General features: G+C 43.3%; 1 protein-coding gene across 2 annotated transcripts in view; it reads left to right on the top strand.

The window, feature by feature from the left end:
• Positions 1–20,518, top strand: part of MLH1 (mutL homolog 1) — a 49,350-nt gene that overhangs the window by 4,794 nt on the left and 24,038 nt on the right. For both annotated transcript variants that reach the window (XM_043982104.1, XM_043982094.1), the window contains 4 exons: positions 395–468; positions 1,563–1,635; positions 6,611–6,702; positions 7,375–7,417. In XM_043982104.1, the coding sequence (XP_043838039.1) occupies positions 395–468; positions 1,563–1,635; positions 6,611–6,702; positions 7,375–7,417 (282 nt within the window). The remainder of the gene's footprint in view (positions 1–394; positions 469–1,562; positions 1,636–6,610; positions 6,703–7,374; positions 7,418–20,518) is intronic.

Raw genomic sequence — 20,518 nt, 5'->3', positions numbered from 1 at the left:
AAAGAAGTCAGATGGGCAGCTGAGGCTCTGGGCATGTGGGGATGTTTTCTGGGGTCTGCGCAATAGCCCCTCTCAGGGGCTTCGAAGGACCCTCTTGGTCCTTTTCATCACAAAACAGACCCTGGAGCAGGGGCGGTCCTCACTGCGGACACTGAGCAGCTCCCCTGCCTTGGGCTTTCTCGTTTTCAGGGTGCTCACCACCCCGAGAGTGAGGCAGCCCTGGCTCAGGTGGATTTGCGTGATCCCTATTCAGTCCCGCAGTCAGTGGGGGGGCAGAGCCTGGACTCCCACAAAAGCCCCTCTGACACCCCAGGCCCAGAGAGGTCAGGACACAGAGCTGGTCGGTGGCAGAGCTGCGGAGCTTCCTTTAGACACTTTTCTTTTCCTCTTGCAGGCCTTGGCTAGCATCAGCCACGTGGCTCATGTGACGGTGACGACGAAGACAGCCGAGGCCAAGTGCGCCTACAGGTATGTTGTGTTCCCTCTCCTCTTCCTGGCTTCTGACAGATTCCCAGGCAGAGGCTGATGTTTGCACCCCTCCCATCCCGAATCTGCTCTTTGGCTACTTAGAAGGCCTTCAGAGGTGTCCCAAGAGCCCTGCTGGGGGTGGCCACCCTGACTGGGTGTGTCCTCTTTGGGGAGCACCCTTAGGGCCCCTGTTCTGCCCAAGGGCATGGGCTCCAAACTGATTTCAGGTATAAGGATTGTCACTGACTCATTGACCTTCTCTTGGGTCTCACTCACAGGGGCTTGAAAGCTAGCTGGCATGTAGCAGGTGCTAAATAAGTGCTGTTAACTGGCCTCCCCCTTCTGACTAGCTGAGCTAGGTGGGCTAGCTGGGCCCCAATTGAAGTAGGGATGCCTCCCTGTAGGAATCCCGAAATGTAAACTGTTTGCATGTCACATGTATGTCTTGGAGGGGCTCGACAAAGCCAAGCTGGCCTGCTTTGTTTTAATTCACGTGTCCTATCCTCTCTAATAAAGAAGAGGCCAAGCCGCCTAAGGGCTTCTATCCCAGTTACCTGCAGGGACGGTGCTAAGCACTTCCCAGATGACCGCTCGTTGGCGCATAGTAGGTGCTTGGGAAATGTTTGTGGAATTGGCTCAGACTTGGGGTTGGGAAGGTTTTCTGGGCCCCAGGCAGGCAGGTGTCTGATGTCTGTCAGATGGAGTTTTAGTTGGTGGTTTGTCTTTGTCATTGTTGAGGATGGAGCATCCTAGAAAATGTAGAAGCTGGAGGAGCTTTCTTGGCTAAAAATGGAGCCTAGCTGTCCACTGGCACGAGGTCTCCATTCAGGGAGCATTTCTTAGGGCTCCGCCACATGCTCAGCAGTGGGCAGACAAAGGGGACCCCGGTCCTTCAGCCAGCCAGCCAGATGTTCGGGACAGGTGTTCATGACTGCAACTGAGCCTGAGTGCAAGGAACCCTTTGGGGAATGTGGTGGCAGGATCCAAACTTGGGATAACAGAGCTTTTATCGGGGGAAGGAAAGCGACCCAGTCTGGCGGGCATGATCCCCATCCTGCCAAGCACTCATGATGACCCTGCTTCTTTCTGTTCAGGGCCAGCTACTCAGATGGAAAACTAAAAGCACCTCCTAAACCATGTGCAGGAAACCAGGGCACTCAGATCACGGTAAGACCAGGGCCTGGAGTGGGGGGTGGTCTAGAGGCTGCTGTGAATTCACTTGCCCAGGTCAGGGGGCCTGAGGCTAAAGGAGTGATGGGAGATGGGGGATCAGACTGTGCCGGCTGCAGTTTGAGCAGGGGGCAAGGGTCATCTGAGAGGTTTAATTGTGCCCTTACTTCTGTGGTGCCCCCAGCCTCTATTTAGAGTGGACAGAGCACTAGGTTTGGGGGAAGAAGCCAGCCCTGCCACTTTGAGAGGGTCACCTGACCTCTCAGACCTCAGTTCCCTCCTCCCTACGATTGAGGGTTGGAATAGGTCATCTCCCTTTGGACTGTAAGCATGGAAGAACCAAGTCAGATTGATAAGAATACAAGCCATTCCCCAATGACAAAGAAAGCAAAGCCAACTGCAGCCGTGTGAGAAAATGCTCCGAATCACTCTCCATTAGAGAAGTGCAAATGAAAACAGATTGGAGGCACCTCCTCACACCTGTCAGAGCGGGTACTGTGACAGAAAAGGAAAATGTTGGGTGTCGGAGGGATGTGGGAGAATTGGGACACTGATGCATTGTTGGTGTCGTGAACCAATCCACCCATTCTGGAGGGCTGTGAAACTCTACATACCCTTTGAGCCAGCAATACCACAAGTAGGTCAGAATCCCAAAGAGATCATCAAAAAGGGGAAAGGACCCACACGTACAAACATATTTATAGCTGTTCTTTTTGTGGTGACGAAGAACTGGAAATTGAGGGGATGCCCATCCATTGGCTGAACAAGTTGCAATATGTAATTGTAATAGAATATTATTGTGAGAAAATAATTACTAATAATCGATTTATTTGGGGACCCAGAGATCACTTTCTTAGTTCTCCCTCCCCTTCCACTCAAAGGTGAGCTCTCCTTGAGAGATTTCATCAAATTTCATCTAGGTCGGGGCAGCTAGGTGGCACAGTGGGTAGAGCACCAGCCCTGGATTCAGGAGGACCTGAGTTCAAATCTGGCCTCAGACACTTAACACTTACTAGCTGTGTGACCTGGGCAAGTCACTTAACCCCAATTGCCTCACCAAAAAAAAAAAAAAAAGAAGAAAGAAAGAAATTTCATCTAGGTCAAACTCACCCAGACCTTAAGCTCACAAAAGGAGCTTTGGGTGAAGATAGATTCTTTTGTTTAGATCACCCAAGGACTTACCAGTGAGATTAACCCATACTGCGGTGAAAGGATTTTGCTCTGACCACTTTGAGTGGGGGTCTTGAATTCCTTTCTCTAATGTCATCCTTAGACTTCATTATAATATAGCCCACCTTCAAGTCATATCAACCAATTATATTTCAGTAGTACTAACCAATCATATTTGATTGGTATATAATGATGTGCCTCTTATCAGAAGGGATAAAAAACTTGGACAGGCTGGTCTCTCTTGTACTCTCTCTCTGGTCTCCTTGGGACCACATGGGCTTTGGAGGGGCTTCTCTGATGCTCATGCTAACTGGCATGTTGAAGCTCTCTCTCTGCCTTCCTCTGCCAGGCGACCTGGGACCATGAGACGTAGGGAGACACATGGCCAATCCTGTCCTGGTGTAATGTGGGTAAATTAAGATGAGCTGCTCCCAAACTGGTGTCTGTAGAATCATTTTCAGCATCACATTATCGTGCTGTGAGAAATGATAAGCAGGATGCTTTCAGAAGAACCGATGCCAAATGAAGTCAGCAATAACAGCAGCGTTGTGGCGATGATCAGCTGGGAATGGCTTAGCTCTTCACTAAGACAGATCGGAAGGGCTTCTGACGGACAGTGCTGTCTGCCCAAGAGCAGATCCAAACACACGATTCTTAAGTCATTCTCTTTTGGTCTAACGCTGCTCATATGCTGATAGGTTTTGCACAGTTGCCCGTGCATGATCTGTATCAAATTGCTCTCCTTCTCAAGGAGGGGGAGGAGAGAATTTGGAACTCGATTTTTAAAAATGAATGTTGGGGGCAGTGGATAGAGCACCGGCCCTGGAGTCAGGAGGACCTGAGCTCAAATCCAGCCTCAGACACTTAACACTTACTAGCTGTGTGACCCTGGGCAAGACACCTAACTCCTGTCTCACTAAAAAAAATTTTTTTTTAAATTTAAAAAAAAAAAAAGAATGTTAAAAATTGGTTTTCCGTGTAATTGGGGGAAAGCTCTCCACAACCTTGTGGTGCAATGGAGAGGACATGGATTTCAGCTTAGAGGACTCGGCTTCTAGTGTCTGCCCTTGATCCGTGTGTGATCTTGGGCAGGGTGCTCCCCCATCCCCCATGCCTTCCTTAGCCACAGAATGGTCAGAGCGGACTCTGGATTGGACGCCCCCTAGTGAAGGCACCTTCTGACTCCATCCCAATAGTTCTTTACCTGAGGTTCATGACCTTGGGTTTTTAGGATACTTTGATAACTGTATTTCAGTGTAATTGATTTCCTTTGACACTTACTAGCTGTGTGACCCTGGGCAAGTCACTTAACCCTCATTGCCCTGCAAAAAATACCAAAAAACCCAAAACAAACAACAATCAGAAAAACAACCCAGAGGCTCTTAGTCTAGGGCCCAGGGATTTGTAATCGATTTCCTTTGGGATCTTCTGTTTTGCTTTAATCATTTAAAAAGATGACTGGGAGAAGGACTTACTGGAATGCCAAGGGGAGCATGACAGACAGAGGCCCCGGTCTCCACCCAGGCAAACCAACTAAACCTTGACATTTGGCTAGCTGAATAAACAGGCCCTTCTGCCATTTCTTCCAGAGGTTGCCCAACCTCTCTGGAGTAGGTTTGGGATGAGAGGAAATTCTCTCCCCTGGAAAGACCTTTGTGAGGTTGGCTTTGGGGTTAGTCCTGACACCCACCACCTGGGTTTGTTGTGTGCGATCCTTGAGGTGCGGCTTCTTTCACAGACTTCGAATCAGCTCTGACTGGGTAAAAGCCAGACGTTTTTGCACAAACAAATCCAGTGCATTTAGAAAGGAAACGAGTAACTGGGGAGATGGTTGGTGGTAAGTTTCTCAGGTAAAGGCCTTCCATGCTTAGAGCTTCTATCTCAGCACACGAGATGTGGATTTCAGGGGTGGTTGCAGTGGGTGCAAAGGGGATAAAGGAATGCAAGAAGACTGTCCTTTTGAGGATTGTCTCGGTAAAGTCGTTACTGAAAATAAGGGGGAGTGGGCCGAAGGGCAAGGGTAAGAAATTGACTCAGATTCACAAGACTTAAGAGCTGTTGCCCCTTGATAAGTGATCAGTGGATATGAACAGGCACTTCACAAAGGAAGACGGTCACTCTTCACTTTCTAGAGAAAAACAACTTGGAAAGACTTCAGAACTCTGATGAATGTTATCAGCCCTGAAGTCCCAGCTGGCAGGGAAGCATGCAGAAAGCAAAGTCCTCTAGAAAGGGAAGAAGTGGAGAGCTCACGGCACCTACCATTTCGAGTTCCTCTGCATCTTCTTCATGGAATCTGTGCTCAAAATAGACAGCTGACAGACCAGAGACAGGGCTGACAACAGTCTGTTCATCGAGTTACACCCTAGGGCAATCGAACAGGGTCAAGTCACACTCTGGTGGATCAGACTTTACACTATTAACTTGATCTTTCTGATCATAAGCAAAGAACACCCCCAACCCCAATACACAGACAGGTCCCTTTCTTTCTATTTATTTTTTTATTTTATTTTATTTTTTATTTTGTGGGGCAATGGGGGTTAAGTGACTTGCCCAGGGTCACACAGCTAGTTAAGTGTCAAATGTCTAAGGCCGGATTTGAACTCAGGTCATCCTGAATCCAGGGTGGGTGCTTTATCCACTGCACCACCTAGCTGCCTCCATAGGCCCCTTTCTTTCTAATCTTAGTGGGGGAAGGAAAAATGTTGGCAGTTGCCACATGTTATTTAAGTATAGGATATTGGACCTTATTATTTTTTGACTTATTTTGAACGACATTCTGTAGATGAAATGGGTTTTCAGCCACCGTACAAATCTGGACTTGGTGTAGTAGTAGAAATAATAACCATGTTATTATAAGTTAATAACTGAGTCTTTCCTGAAATATTCAAAGTGGCAGCTATGGCACGTTCCCCTTTGAATTTGCTCGCTCCTCAGCACACTTTGTGTAAGGCAGGCATCACGAGTCAAAGCTGCATTTTGAGGAGCAGCTAGGTGGCGCAGTGGATAGAGTACTGGCCCTGGATTCAGGAGGACCTGAGTTCAAATCCAGCCTCAGACACTTAACACTTACTAGCTGTGTGACCCTGGGCAAGTCATTTAACCCCAATTGCCCCACCAAAAAAAAACCAAAAACCAAACAAACAAAGCTGCATTTTGACTCCCAGTAATAGAAGCATTTTGGAGATTATAACCAATCAAAATGGAGGGTCTCTGTCATGCATTAGTAAGGTGTAGTTTATGTCAGGACCTACATCATTTTTAAAAATGTAAATTAATATTTAAAAGCTTATAAAATATGGACATCTTTACTATTTGTCAATAAATGCATTTGCAGTTGTCACGTTGGGGGCGGGGCTTGATGGTGAATCATGTTACCCACCTCACGCCAGAGAAGCAGTAGACTTGAAATTCAGACTGAGGCTTGCATCTTGCATGTGGCCAGTGTGGCTATCTGTTTTGCTGGGCCCTGTGATTCTTAGGAGGGTTTGTAGGTTTGTTTTTTCATTCTTTTGGGTGGGGGGGGATAAGAGGAGGGAGAGATAAGTAAAAAAAAAACAACATAAAATTCCTGTATTCACTTTTCAGTTTGAGGAGCTGGGTCCTAGAGCCAGAGCTGATTTATTGGTCTCTGGCTTATAAGAGTGTGGTGAGAAGGTGTTGGGGTGAGAGTGATTTAATGAAGAAAAGCACTTCTTTGCATGCCTTTCTCCCCTCTCATGGAATCCACACGCGTGTGTTCAGAATTAGATGCGCAGTCCTGTCTTCTTTGACTCAATGTGTCGCAATGTCTCTGTTCCAGGTTGAAGACCTTTTTTACAATGTAGCCACGAGGAGAAAGGCTTTGAAAAATCCCAGTGAAGAGTATGGGAAAATCTTAGAAGTTGTTGGCAGGTGAGGTCCAGCCTCGTTCAGGAGACGGTGGTGGGTGCTCTGAATCATCCTAGGGGTGGTCATTGGTCCTCGGTCCTGCCCCACTGTTACAACAGAGCCAGTGCGTGTATGGATTCGTGCACTGTGAGTGGGGCCATACGCCCAAGATCTGAGATGTCCTAGGAGCTGAGCACACTGGGCTGAAGGGCTTTGCTCAGGACCACATAGGTGGTAAAAGACAGCTGGGCTTACGTCTAGGGCTCCCTCTGCCACACCCTCAGCTATCTCCTCCATGATGAATTTGGGGTACCAGCTGGGTGAGGACTATTTTTAAGAAGTGCCAGATGTGCCAGGCCACATTTATCAAGCATCTACTGTGTGTAGTGTGTTTGGACCATTGTGGTGGGTGCCTCTGTCTTTGGGCTGGATTCAATTGAAATGAGCTTTCTTTAGAACTGATTCTAAAAAAAAAAGGGGGGGGGCAGCTAGATGGCACAGTGGATAGAGCACCGGCCCTGGAGTCAGGAGTACCTGAGTTCAAATCCGGCCTCAGACACTTAACACTTACTAGCTGTGTGACCTTGAGCAAGTCACTTAATCCCAATTGCCTCACTAAAAAAAAAAAAAAAAAAAGAACTGATTCTAAGGACATATTTTGGGGCCCTTGGTCATGTTTGTCATTCCTCTCCCCAGGTACTCCATACACAATTCAGGCATCAGTTTCTCAGTTAAAAAGGTGAGTAGCTTGATTATGGGGGAGGTATTGTCTTATGAAAACTAAAAAGAAGGATTTCAGTGGTCCCATAAAGATAAGAATGTTCCAGTTGTATTTCCACTTGGTGAGATTTACATTTTGTTCCAAGGGAGAAGAGCTCCTTTTCTCTCCTCAGCTAGAAACTGCAAATCACATGTCAGGGACCCCCTGCCCCGCCTCGTTAGGAGTGGCCCACACAGTTAGAACTTTCTGTTATGAATCCTCCTAATAGAGAAAGGTGAACAGTGGTATTCTTTTCTCCTTAAACCATTGTTTGCGGCTCACTGGCTTCGATGCCCCAGGCCTACCTCCAGCCTCCACTGAGAGGCCTCCAGTGAGGGGGACCCAGCCTGACACAAAATAGCCTTGGAAGATCCCTTAACAAGGATTTAGATGTAGCCTCCTATACCGTCCTCTCATTGCCCTTAGTTTGGGCTTCTGGAGCTAAAGTCTGGGCCTTCTTCCTGTGACAGAACTTGGAGAGACATAGTTTCTGTGTGAGTTAATAATTTTATTAACAAGGCTAGCAGGGCATTGATAAAAGCATGGTCATTTGGCCATCTCAGACCAAGGACAGTCATGGTGGCGGGGCACAGAGCTTATAAGGAGTAGGTGGTTATTGGGACCAAAAACTGACCCCTGCACAGAGAGATTTTCTCCAGCCTTGGGCTATCAATTCAAAGAATGTCCTTCTCTTCTTCTTCAATAGGGGGACAAGGGACTGGCTTCTTTTCCCAGGCAGGTAGCTCAGAGGGGTTTCTGGGAAGGTGTGGCCAGTTTTCCTGGGCAGAGACTTTTGAGAGCTTTCACAAGAGTTAATGAAATAAACCTCAATTTGAACAGCCTGCGGGAATGTTATATAATAATCACAAATCACAATAACTAATATCTTTACCATATCCAATGTCTGTAGTGTTAGATTTAATAAGGCCTTCCAATAGCTCTATCCCGAGGGTTGGATGGACATGATTAACCCCATAATCTAACCTTACTCCTAGACCAAAGCTGGTTTCTAAAAATCTTTTCCTTTGCAATTTCTAGTTCTTCATTGAAGTGAAATCACTGCACTTTAACTACTTAAGTTTGGGGCTAGGTCCTGAAATCCTAGAATACTGGCACTGTAACTCAGTTGCTAATCTGCTACTGATTAGTTTTTTTACATCAGTCTTAACCATTTAGATCCACAATGCCAAAGAATTAAAGAAGAATTCACATGCTAACCATATTTCTAATACAATAAATTATCAAGTTGAGGTTAGGCATTATCCTTACACATATGACAAATCCCATAACCAGGATAGCTTGGTTTAGAACCACACAGCTAACAAGTTTTCTAATATAACATAATGCTAATGGATAATAAATTTCATGAAAATGGAACCAGAATAAATTCAGTTACACATGGATCCATTTTCCAAATGTTTTCATACACTGTCTTAATTTGTAATTTGACTTATTTAGTATATTTTGCACAAGGGCTATTTATTCCAGGCATTTCATATAATGGGATTTCTGGCTAATCCACTACAAAAGATGTTAGTTCTCATATTAAATCTTTTGGGGTTAAGTGACTTGCCCAGGGTCACACGACTAGTAAGTGTTAAGTGTCTGAGGCCAGATTTGAATTCAGGTCCTCCTGACCCCAAGGCTGGTGCTCTATCCACTGTGCCACCTAACTGCCCCACTACAAAAGATGTTAAAAGTGGTAGTATGGGGACAGCTAGGTGGCACAATGGATAAAGCACTAGCCCTGGATTCAGGAGGACCTGAGTTCAAATCTGGCCTCAGACACTTAACACTTACTAGCCATGTGACCCTGGGCAAGTCACTTAACCCTCATTGCCCCGCCAATAATAATAATAATAATAACAATAATAATAATAGTGGTAGTATGTAGCTGGTTTTAACTACAGTGAAGCCTGTCACTCTTGGTAAACAGTTCTTATGAGATTCCTCCTTCCCTCTGTAACAGAAACTGCCCAGTGGAAACAAGAGGGGCTCAGAATATGCATCCCCCATTTTCCTTTCAGGTTGAAAAGAGTCAGAATCTCAGTTTAGAGTTTCTCAGGCAACAGGCTCTCTCTGTAGGTGAAGAAATCTCACCATGAGCACTCGAAATGAGAAGACGGTTTCCTAGGAAACGCTAAGCCAGACCTGACTTTTTGTCTCACTTGTCCCTTCATGGGTCTCCATAGCTGTGACGACTTAAAAATTTTGAGAGACCTGGTTTCTGAGTGATTTAATCATTTTATTAGTGGGGTGAGCAGGTTATCAATAAAAAATTGTGCTCATTTGGCCATCTCTGACCAAGGACACTCATGGTGGTGGGGCACAGAGCTTATAAGGAGTAGGTGGTTATTGGGACCAAAAACTGACCCCTGCACAGAGAGATTTTCTCCAGCCTTGGGCTATCAATTCAAAGAATGTCCTCCTCTTCAAGGGGGAGAGGGGACCCAAGTGACTCCTCCCTCACCATCACCACCACAGAGAAGTCCTCTGCTGTTTTGTTAAAAGGATCTGTTTCCACCCAAGCCTTAGTAGAACACAGTGAAATTCCCCATCTGAGATTCCTTCCAAGCTTGGGATGGGTCAGACCAAGATGAAGAGATTCAATATAGTCTTATTTTCAAGGAGAAACGAGTCATCTAAAAGTCAGGGCTTTTTAAGAAGGGGGAAGGGGGGAAAATTTTTTTTAAAGAAATAAATAAAGAAGGGGGAAGGGACTCTGAATCTCCCCAAGATATTGATTACAAATAATCTTTGCTCACAACCCCCCCCCATTTGATTCTAATTGAGACATGAAGTCTCCTCAATGAATCATTAATTGATATTACAAACTCTTCATCAAGGGGTCTTAACTGTAGGGCTTATGATAGTTAACAATGTGAGGTGGGGAAAGGGGAGAAATTGAGTGACACTTTGACAGAACCAAAGGGCACAGTCCCTTTAGTTAGCAGACCCTGCAGACAATGACACAAAGGAGAAAAGTAAACAGAGAGGAAGAACAAAAATTGTCCATTTAAGGTTCACAAGCCTCATCTCATACAGCTTTCTGATTCCTGGGACAGGACTCTGGTCCAATTTAATTTCAGTTTCCAGCTGACTGTCTTCTTAGACTCAGCTCACTTATAGAGGTCCTCTTCCTTTTTTACAAAAACACTTTGCCAGTAGCCAGGTAACGTAATGAAATTTAGCTCAAGCCTTATGTATCTATTATTATAAAATCAAATTTTAGACCAGGGAATCTACAATTTTAGGTTGTCCAATTGTTATGTGTTTTTATATATATATTTGAAACTCAGGTCCATTCAGCAAACTTGAACTCAGTTTTTATACTTTTTATTCATTCCCCCATTGGGAGGATGAGGTTCCACTAAGGAATTTCAGAATCCTTTTTATAAGATAGACTCCAATACCAAAAATATTTCCTATAAAAGTGGTCAGATTAACTTCAGTTGTAACAAAAGGTTCAGGGATGATATACAAAAATACATTGAGGGGGGCAGCTAGGTGGCACAGTGGATAAAGCACCAGCCCTGAGTTCAAATCCGGCCTCAGACACTTAACACTTAGACCCTGTGCAAGTCACTTAACCCCAATTGCCTCACCAAAAAAAAAAAATAATAAATTTTTTAAAATAGCAACACTTTTCCCCCTTGGATGTTTCCATATTAATCTAATGCCTAATAGATTTAGTAAAGCAAAGGCAAACTTCTGTGTACCCCAGTAATAGAAATAAACTATGAGAGCTATCAGCAGGGACATGGTTAGAACAGCATTTTAGAAGGTGCTTCCATTCAGCTACCTGCTGAAGTTTCTCTTAAAGAGCCCATTTAAGGAAGATCCAAGGACACAAGAAACCTAAGAATGAAACTTAAAAAGAATTTTCAGAGTCCCAGAAATGCTTTCCCCTTAGACAGTAAAGTCTCACTGATCACAGTAGGCTTGGAACATAAGTGTTATCAAATTATTGCAATAAATTAGTTTACAAATAAAATTTAGTAGGCCTTCTAAAAAGCACTCAAAGATCTTTTACTTAGTTAAAAATGTTAATTAAACACACAAGTTTTTAAAAAGGATTTTTCTCTTAAAAAGAACTTAAAATTTGTCCCCATGTTAGAAAGCTAATCAGTAAATTTTCATGAAGTATATTAGTTGGAACCTCCTAGAATGACAGATTCAACCTTAAAGCAAAAAACAAATCTTTAAAATTGGAATTTATCAAGATTAGGTTGATGTAAAATGTCTTTAAATAATGTAAATAAATCCCCAAAGTATTATAACAAAATAAATTCCCAGTTACCACAAAATTCCTAGTTACTATCTCCCTCAGTTTTTCTAAGCCTTAAAAGAAAATACCCAATTAAAGTAGCCTTATTACAATAACAATGTTTACCAGGCCCTTTAAATTTTGCTCAATATCTTTTTCTTCCCTTTCTCTTTGAATATATCAGTAGAAATCAAGAAAAAGAATTACATCACATAGATGGTTGAGTATGTGGTAGTTCATTTAAACCCTTAGCAAACACAGACCTCCAAATTCACACACACACACACACACACACACACACACACACACACACACACACACACACCCTCTTAAAGGTAATTTTGTATTCACCCTGCAAGAAAAATTCATCTTTAAGAGTGGAGTTTGTTAAGACTAAGTTGCTTCAAGACGTGCATAGCCTCCAGAGGTGATAGACAATAACCTTTGAGGAATCTCACTCTCCATTATAAGTAGGCTTGAAAATTTCACTCCCATTTTCTGCAAGGATTCCCACTTTGTCTCCCATTTACTCCCATTTGCATCCCATTCCACAGCACAGAATAGCTGATAAGGATTTATGCTTAGATGGTTCTAACTGTATTTGTAAGTTTGGAAGAGAAATTTTACAAGGCATATTCTTTGTACAATTACCATTTTTCCCTTCTAAAAATACCTGTGTAAATATACTTTATAGTTTTTTAACATTGTGACAGTAATTCCAAATAACTTAGCTAACAATTTCATAAACCTTGGAAGTTTTTAAGTTCTTAATTTACAGTTCTAAAAAATATTGCCAATATGTGGTCAGCGGACCAATAGAATGACTTAACAGCTTCCTAACCCATTCATCATTTGGGGGGGGGGCAGGGTGCCCGCAGGGCAATGAGGGTTAAGTGACTTTCTCAGAGGGGCAGCTAGGTGGCCCAGTGGATAAAGCACCGGCCCTGGATTCAGGAGGACCTGAGTTCAAAATCCGGCCACAGACACTTGACACTTACTAGCTGTGTGACCCTGGGCAAGTCATTTAATCCCCATTGCCCCACAAAAAAATTTTTAAAAAGGTGACTTTCCCAGGGTCATACAGCTAGTAAGTATCAAGTATCTGAGGCCGGATTTTGAACTCAGGTCCTTCTGAATCCAGGGTTGGTGCTTAATCCACTGCAGAAATTTCTTTTGTAACAACAAAGCCCATACAACTGTTTACCAAATTATACAATATAAGAAAATCTAGAAATATAACAATACCCTAAACAATATTATCTACTTAAAATTTAAAACAAAGCCAATTAATTACCAATCAGGTGACCTTAATTTAGTTGAATGATCCTCCAAATTACCTGACACAGAAAATCATTTATATTATAAACATTTGCATTGTTTAATGATCTAAAAACCCATATGAAGTTATCAAGTGTGAAACAATTAAAGAGATAAAAAAAAGCCAGTTAAAATTCATATAGCATTTTCCCTATGCTGATCCTCACAACAACTGTCAGAGATAAATGGAACCTTCTTGGTACCTTACAGCTAATAAATGTCTTCATGCCGAATAACAAATATCTCTTCAAGTTAGCTTGTGATTTACTGTAATAATCCTGCTCGGAGAGCACACACTCAAACCTGTTCTTATTTCCTTCAGGACAGATTTTGGCTTAAATCAAATGTGGATTTATAATTGCTAATGGTAACACTTTAATTTCTAAGGCCTAACACTCAGCACTTTAAAAGAAAAAGATTATCTACAAATTCATATTTTCCTTTTTTTTTCCTTAAAGACACATGCTAACAGTTCCCAGCTCTGTATAAACTTTTTTTGGACTTCCTTAAAAGAGCTAGGATCTCCTGCCTCTATCTTTAAGACTTATAAGATAAAGAACATTCCAACTTTCCATTTCTATCCTGGTAATTTCAAGATGCATATACTAGGAAATACATATAAAGTTTTACAAAACAATTTAAACACACACCTGTTATCATTAGGCATTATCCTTAGACACATGATAAATTCCATAACCAGGGTAACTTGGCTTAAAACCACATAGCATAATACTAATAAATAAGAAATTTCATGAAAATGGGACCAGAATAAATTCAATTACACATAGATCTATTTTCCTAATGTTATCAAACACAATCTTGATTTGTAATTTCAATTATTTAGTATAATATTTTGCACGAGGGCTCTTTATTCCAGGCATTTCATATTATGGGATTTCTAGCTAAACAAAGGGTGTTAAATGTGGTAGTATGTAGCTGATTTTAACTACAGTGAAGCCTGTCACTCTTGGTAAACAGTTCTTATGAGATTCCTCCTTCCCTCTGTAACAGAAACTGCCCAGTGGAAACAAGAGGGGCTCAGAATATGCATCCCCCATTTTCCTTTCAGGTTGAAAAGAGTCAGAATCTCAGTTTAGAGTTTCTCAGGCAACAGGCTCTCTCTGTAGGTGAAGAAATCTCGCCATGAGCACTCGAAATGAGAAGACGGTTTCCTAGGAAACGCTAAGCCAGACCTGACTTTTTGTCTCACTTGTCCCTTCATGGGTCTCCATAGCTGTGACGACTTAAAAATTTTGAGAGACCTGGTTTCTGAGTGATTTAATCATTTTATTAGTGGGGTGAGCAGGTTTTTAATAAAAAATTGTGGTCATTTGGCCATCTCTGACCAAGGACACTCATGGTGGTGGGGCACAGAGCTTATAAGGAGTAGGTGGTCACTGTGGCCAAAAACTGACCCCTGCACAGAGATTTTCTCCAGCCTTGGGCTCCTCTTCTTCAATAGGGGGGACGAGAGACTGACTTCTTTCCCCAGGCAGGTAGCTCTGAGGGGTTTCTGAAAAGGTGTGGCCAGTTTTCCTGGGCAGAGACCTTTGAGAGCTTTCACAAGAGTTAATGAAATAAACCTCAATTTGAACAACATGAGGGAATGTTATAGAATAGTCACAAATTATAATAACCAATATCTTTTCCATATCTAATATTTCTGTAGTGTTCGATTTAATAAGGCCTTCTCATAGATTTATCCTTAAAGCTGGATGAGGGGGCAGCTAGGTGGTGCTGTGAATAAAGCGCCAGTCCTGGATTCAGGAGGACCTGAGTTCAAATCCATCCTCAGACACTTGAATAGCTGTGTGACCCTGGACAAGTCATTTAACCCTCATTGCCGTGCCAAAAACAAAATAAAATTCTTTTTTAAAGTGGGTGGACATGATTTTCACCGCATGATCTAACCTTACTCCTGGCCCAGAGCTAGTTACAGACTGGTTTCTAAAACTCTTTTTCTTTGCAATTTCTAGATCTTAATTGAAGTGAAGTCACTGCACCCTACCTACTTAAGCTGGGGGTTAGGTCCTGAAATCCTATAATACTGACACTGTAACTCAGTTGCTAATCTGCTAGTGATTAATTTTTTTTACATCAATCTTAACCATTTAGATCCATAACCCAAAAGAATTAAAGAAGAATTCACATCCTGACCATATTTCTAATACAATAAATTATCAAGTCAAGGTTAGGCATTACCCTTAAACACATGACAGATCTTATTAGGAGGGTAACTTGGCTTAAATCCACACAGCTAACAAGTTTCCTGATATAGCATAATACTAATAAATAATAAATTTCACTTAAATGAGACCAGAATATATTTAATTTCACATGGATCTCTCCCAAATGTTATCATATACAATCTTAATTTGTAATTTCAATTATTTAGTATAATATTTTGCACAAGGGCTCTTTATTCCAGGCATTTCATATTATGGGATTTCTAGCTAATCCACTACAAAAGATGTTAAAAGTGGTAGTATGTAGCAGATTTTAACTACAGTAAAGCCTAGTACTCTTGGTAAAGAATTTTCATGAGATTCCTCCTTCCCTCTGTAACAGAAACTGCCCAGTGGAAACAAGAAGAGCTCAGACTATGCATCCCCCATTTTCCTTTCAGGTTGAAAAGAGTCAGAATCTCAGTTTAGAGTTTCTCAGGCAACAGGCTCTCTCTGTAGGTGAAGAAATCTCGCCATGAGCACTCGAAATGAGAAGACGGTTTCCTAGGAAACGCTAAGCCAGACCTGACTTTTTGTCTCACATGTCCCTTCATGGGTCTCCATAGCTGTGACGACTTAAAAATTTTGAGAGACCTGGTTTCTGAGTGATTTAATCATTTTATTAATAGGGTGAGCAGGTTATCAATAAAAAATTGTGGTCATTTGGCCATCTCTGACCAAGGACACTCATGGTGGTGGGGCACAGAGCTTATAAGGAGTAGGTGGTCACTGTGGCCAAAAACTGACCCCTGCACAGAGAGATTTTCTCCAGCCTTGGGCTATCAGTTCAAAGAATGCCTTCTCTTCAAGGGAGAAAGGGGAGCCCAGTGACTCCCCACCACCACTGAGAAGCCATTAGCTGTTTGGATAAAAGGATCTGTCTCCACCCAAGCCCTAGTAGAACACAGTGAGCTTCCCCACCTGAGAGTCCTTCTAAGCTGTGGATGGAGCTGACCAACCTAAAGATATTCAGTACAATCTTATTGTAAGGGAGAAACTAGCCCTCTAAAAGTCAGGGCTTTCAGGCAGCTAGGTGGTGTAGTAGATAGAGCACCGGTCCTGGATTCAAGAGGACCTGAGTTCAAATCCGGCCTCAGACACTTGACACTTACTAGCTGTGTGACCCTGGGCAAGTCACTTAACCACAATTGCCTCACCAAAAAAAAAAAAGTCATGGCTTTCAAAGAAGTGGAGAAGGACCTCCAGTGGGTCATATCTTCCCCAGTCCCAGACAACCACTGTTTCAAAGAAAAAGAGCATTTCCATTTTTATCTTAATAGAGAAAAACAGGCATTGGGCATGAAACCAGCAGTTTGGGTGAAGTATCTGGTGAGTCTATCAGGCTCCTTTTACTTTCCTCGCTTTCTTTTTGTTAAGCCCTTTGCTCCCATGGGTCACTTCCCCTGTCCCACTCTCCGCTGAGACAAAACAAAAGCCTCACAGCAGCCGTGCATGGTCAGCAAAAAAGCCATGGCCCAGTGAACCGAGTGTCCCCGGAGATTGGCCCTTCTGTGCTGGGGCCAGGGTCCTTGCATCTGATGCAGGCCTCAGGAGTGTTCTCCCTGTCCCAGGTGTTCTCTGGCTCTGCTCATGTCACTCTGTCTCAGGGCACAGGCATCTTCCCGGGTTTGTCTGGAACCATCCCAATGGCACAGGGATGCTCCATCGCAGGAGAATGGCATCATCCGTCCAGCCGTTCCCCCAGTACTCCCACGCCACGCCCACCCCCTCTTAGTCTCTATTTCCTTCCCACCATAAACCAGGCTGGATGTTGGGGTCCTTCCCTTTGTTCTACCAAGGTAGGAGCCTGCCAGTGCCAGGGCTGCTGCCACTGCCAACTCATGGGGCCAGGGCTAGGCCTGGTCACTTATGGCTCCCAGGGGCCTCCAGATTGACTCCACCAACAGTGTTTCTCATCTTTCACTTTAGACGTGTCTAATGGGCCTGAGGTAGAACTTCCATTGTTTTAATTTACTTTTCTCTAAGTATCAGTGATTGAGGCATTTTTACACACCTGCAGAGAGCTTGGATTTTTTCCTTGGAGAACTGGTGTAGCCTTTTGTCCATTGGGGAACCCTAGTTGTACTTCTCTGAACTCGTTCTAGCTTATTGCCCTTCCTAAGAGATAGTGACCAAAATTGAGTATAATAGTCCAAGTGACTCATCTGATCAAAATTGTTCCTAAACCATCTTGCTGTTACTGTATCCAGGGTTCTCTTGGTTCTGCTCATTACACTCTTCATCATTTCATGAAAGTCTTTGCATGTTTTTCTAAGGTCATCATTCATTGAAATGGAACTCATTGTAATTTGATCAGGACACAGTATGGGGGAGGAGGCTTCCCCTGCCTTGTTCAGGACACTGGTCTTTCTTCTTAATGCAGGTTTATAAGTTTGGCTAAATCTGAATATATTATATTATCTACATATCAATTCCTTGGTCTCCCAGTCCAGTAACTCTGCCCGAAAGGACATGGATTTAATCTGGCATGGGCTGTTTTTGAAGACATCATGCTGGTTTTAGTGATTCATGTTCTCTAAGTGCTTCTGAACCACCCCTTCAGACTCTGGCATCAGACTCATCCAGAAGTGGATTCCTGCTGCCCACATGTGGACTTGAAGAACCACAAATTAATTGTGTTTACATCTTACTGTATTTGTATTTATTTCCCAATGACGTCTTCATCCAGTTCCCTGGCTGCTTTGCAGCAAGTTTGACACTTCTACCTTTAAAAAGATATTCTAGAATTCCAAAATAAGCCATGCCCTTCACTCACTACCTAATGGATAAACAAATGCAAGGGATAGAAAATTTGTGAGTATATTGTGGTAGGCTATAGTATCATCTTTGGTTTTTTTTTCAGGGCAATGGGGGTTAAGTGATTTGCCCAGAGTCACGCAGCTAGTGTCAAGTGTCTGAGGCTGGATTTGAACTCAGGTCCTCCTGAATCCAGGGCCAGTGCTTTATCCACTGCGCCACCTAGCTGCCCCCTAGTATCATCTTTACAAATCAAAAGTTCTTGTTATTTTTCCTTTTTTAGACAAGAAGCTCAAAGAAACAAATAACTTGTATTTAACATTAAGAAATAAGAAAAAAATCTGCGTTGTAGAATTCTTTCAGTCATGCTTAGCAGCCTGTGTGTAACTCAGAAGCTTCCTGCTTCCTCTTTTAGAAAGTAGAAACCATATTTACCTGTTTCCCATCTCCTGTTCTGTAAGGTTTTCCACAGGGACTTAGCAGTGATACCTTTCGGTTCGGGGGTCACTGGGCGTGATGACTTTGTAAGTAGAATTTCTCTCACCATGTCTCTTATCTTAGTTCTCAACATATTCATTTCTGTTATATCCTTCCCAGTATAAATATCATTGACATCTCTTTGGCACACGAAATAATCAAAATCAGAGCCGGATAGTTCTGCCTTCTCTCCATCAACTGTGATCACTGTCCTGTAAGCCCCAAGCAACAGTACTGCTCTTTGGAGTTGCCTCTTGCCCCAACAGGACTGGAAATCCCTTCTACATTAAAGACCAAAATCCCTTAAAAGATTATGCCGCTTTTTAATAACCATCTTGTACTCTTATTTCCAGGTTATAAACATACCACTTTAAAAAAAACAACAACAACAATACTTGTCTCTTGAGATAGCTCCTGTTTTATTCTAGATCAGCATCATTTACATCATCAGAATGTTATCTCAAGACCTTTCACCCCCTTCACTCTGACTTGCTCAGTAGACATCTCAGTGACCTCTAGAACATGACGTCCTTCCTGTCCTTTTTCTGAGCCTGGCATCGTTTTCCTCTCCTCCTAGCATTCTGGTCACTGGAGCTTGAGTGGCCATCTGCTTCTTATTGATTGGAATCTGTACCACATAATACCCCTCTAAAGCCCTGGCTTCCCCTGCCTGTTGAAAAATGAAATCGTCTCATCTGCCCACTGGGTAACAAATTCCTGGGTAACAGAGCCCCCCGTCAGTGCTCTTTCGTGGGTTTTGATCTGTTTTTAATTCTTCATCAGTTTTTTCTGTCCAGGTGGGCTGTCCAACAGTTCATAATTCCTCATTCCAGTTACTGGATTTTATCACGTGGGTATATATTTACATCCCGTTCACCTGTTATTGCTTCTTTTGGAATAAGACGGGCCTTCCCAGAACTCTTTTCCAGTTGCGTGTTTGATCCCAGCAGATCTGTCACACCTCTGTGGTCACATAGCTTCCTTAGATAAGGGCCTCTTCTTCATTTTATTTACTACCCTCTTCTTGGATATTTTCTCCTGTGAATTCCCGTTTTCTTTCCTGCTTTTCTTCCTTTCGTATGTATTCTGATTCTTTGTGATGGCTGGCTTGGCAGATATTGTGGGCAGTTTTCTTCCTCCTCTCCTTCCCTTTTCACCTTCAAACCATTCACTTACCAAGCATCTGAAATTCATGAGACAAATAATTTTTGTCATTTCTTGTTGATTGTGCTTTATCTCTAGCCAAGAAGACCCCAGCATTCCTATGGCCTAACTCATGGTCCATATATCCAAATGATGTTCTCAGACCCCATCTTCTCGGCTAGCTGTTCACTTCCTGGATTAGCCTTTAGCTTTCCATTGGTAGTGGTCATGTAAACACCGCCTTGGCCCCTGGGGGCCCTTGGGTGTCTCAGCCATGACTTTGTAATGCCTTTTAGATTCTTTCTGATGGTAACTTTGTCCTCATAGGAATCACCAGGAGGGTGTCATAAGGGTTGTAGGATATGATCAGTATCCCCTGTAAAGACATCTGCCTCCCTCAGCCATCGGTCACCAAACAGCCACTCCTGTCCTGGTGACCTCTGACCTTGTCAGTCATTGCAGCCCAGGGAGTTGTTTATCCTGGAGACCACCCATCTCCCTGTCCTCTGGGAAGAGTGTCCTCTTGCTTCTCAGTGTACCCCCTCTTTCCCTTGACCTCCTGGCATAGCCTGGCATTCCCCATTTCCCTCCTGAGCTCTCCTCTTTTCTTTCTCTTGGGCCCTTGCTCTTTCTTTCCATGAAAAAAACACAGGAGTGGCTGCTTTCTTTGGAGAGCAGTGAGATAGCCTGACAGCTGCTTGGCGGAGCACACGTGTGGCTTCTCCTTGCGAGGCTCCTACAAAACGCCCCTGCTGGGCAGGCCGGTGGACCGTTCACCTCGCGGCTCACTCTCACTTACTGAGTTCCTGCCGGATTCTCATGTACTGCTCCGTGTTACTGTCATCATCCATAGGACTGAGAGCAGAAGTCCAGTCACCTGCAAGGCCTTAGCAG

The sequence above is a fragment of the Dromiciops gliroides genome, chromosome 1 (assembly GCF_019393635.1).
Source record: "Dromiciops gliroides isolate mDroGli1 chromosome 1, mDroGli1.pri, whole genome shotgun sequence".
Classification (NCBI taxonomy): domain Eukaryota; kingdom Metazoa; phylum Chordata; class Mammalia; order Microbiotheria; family Microbiotheriidae; genus Dromiciops; species Dromiciops gliroides.
Note: the sequence above shows the minus strand (reverse complement) of the source record. Positions and strands in the feature narration are given on the sequence as shown.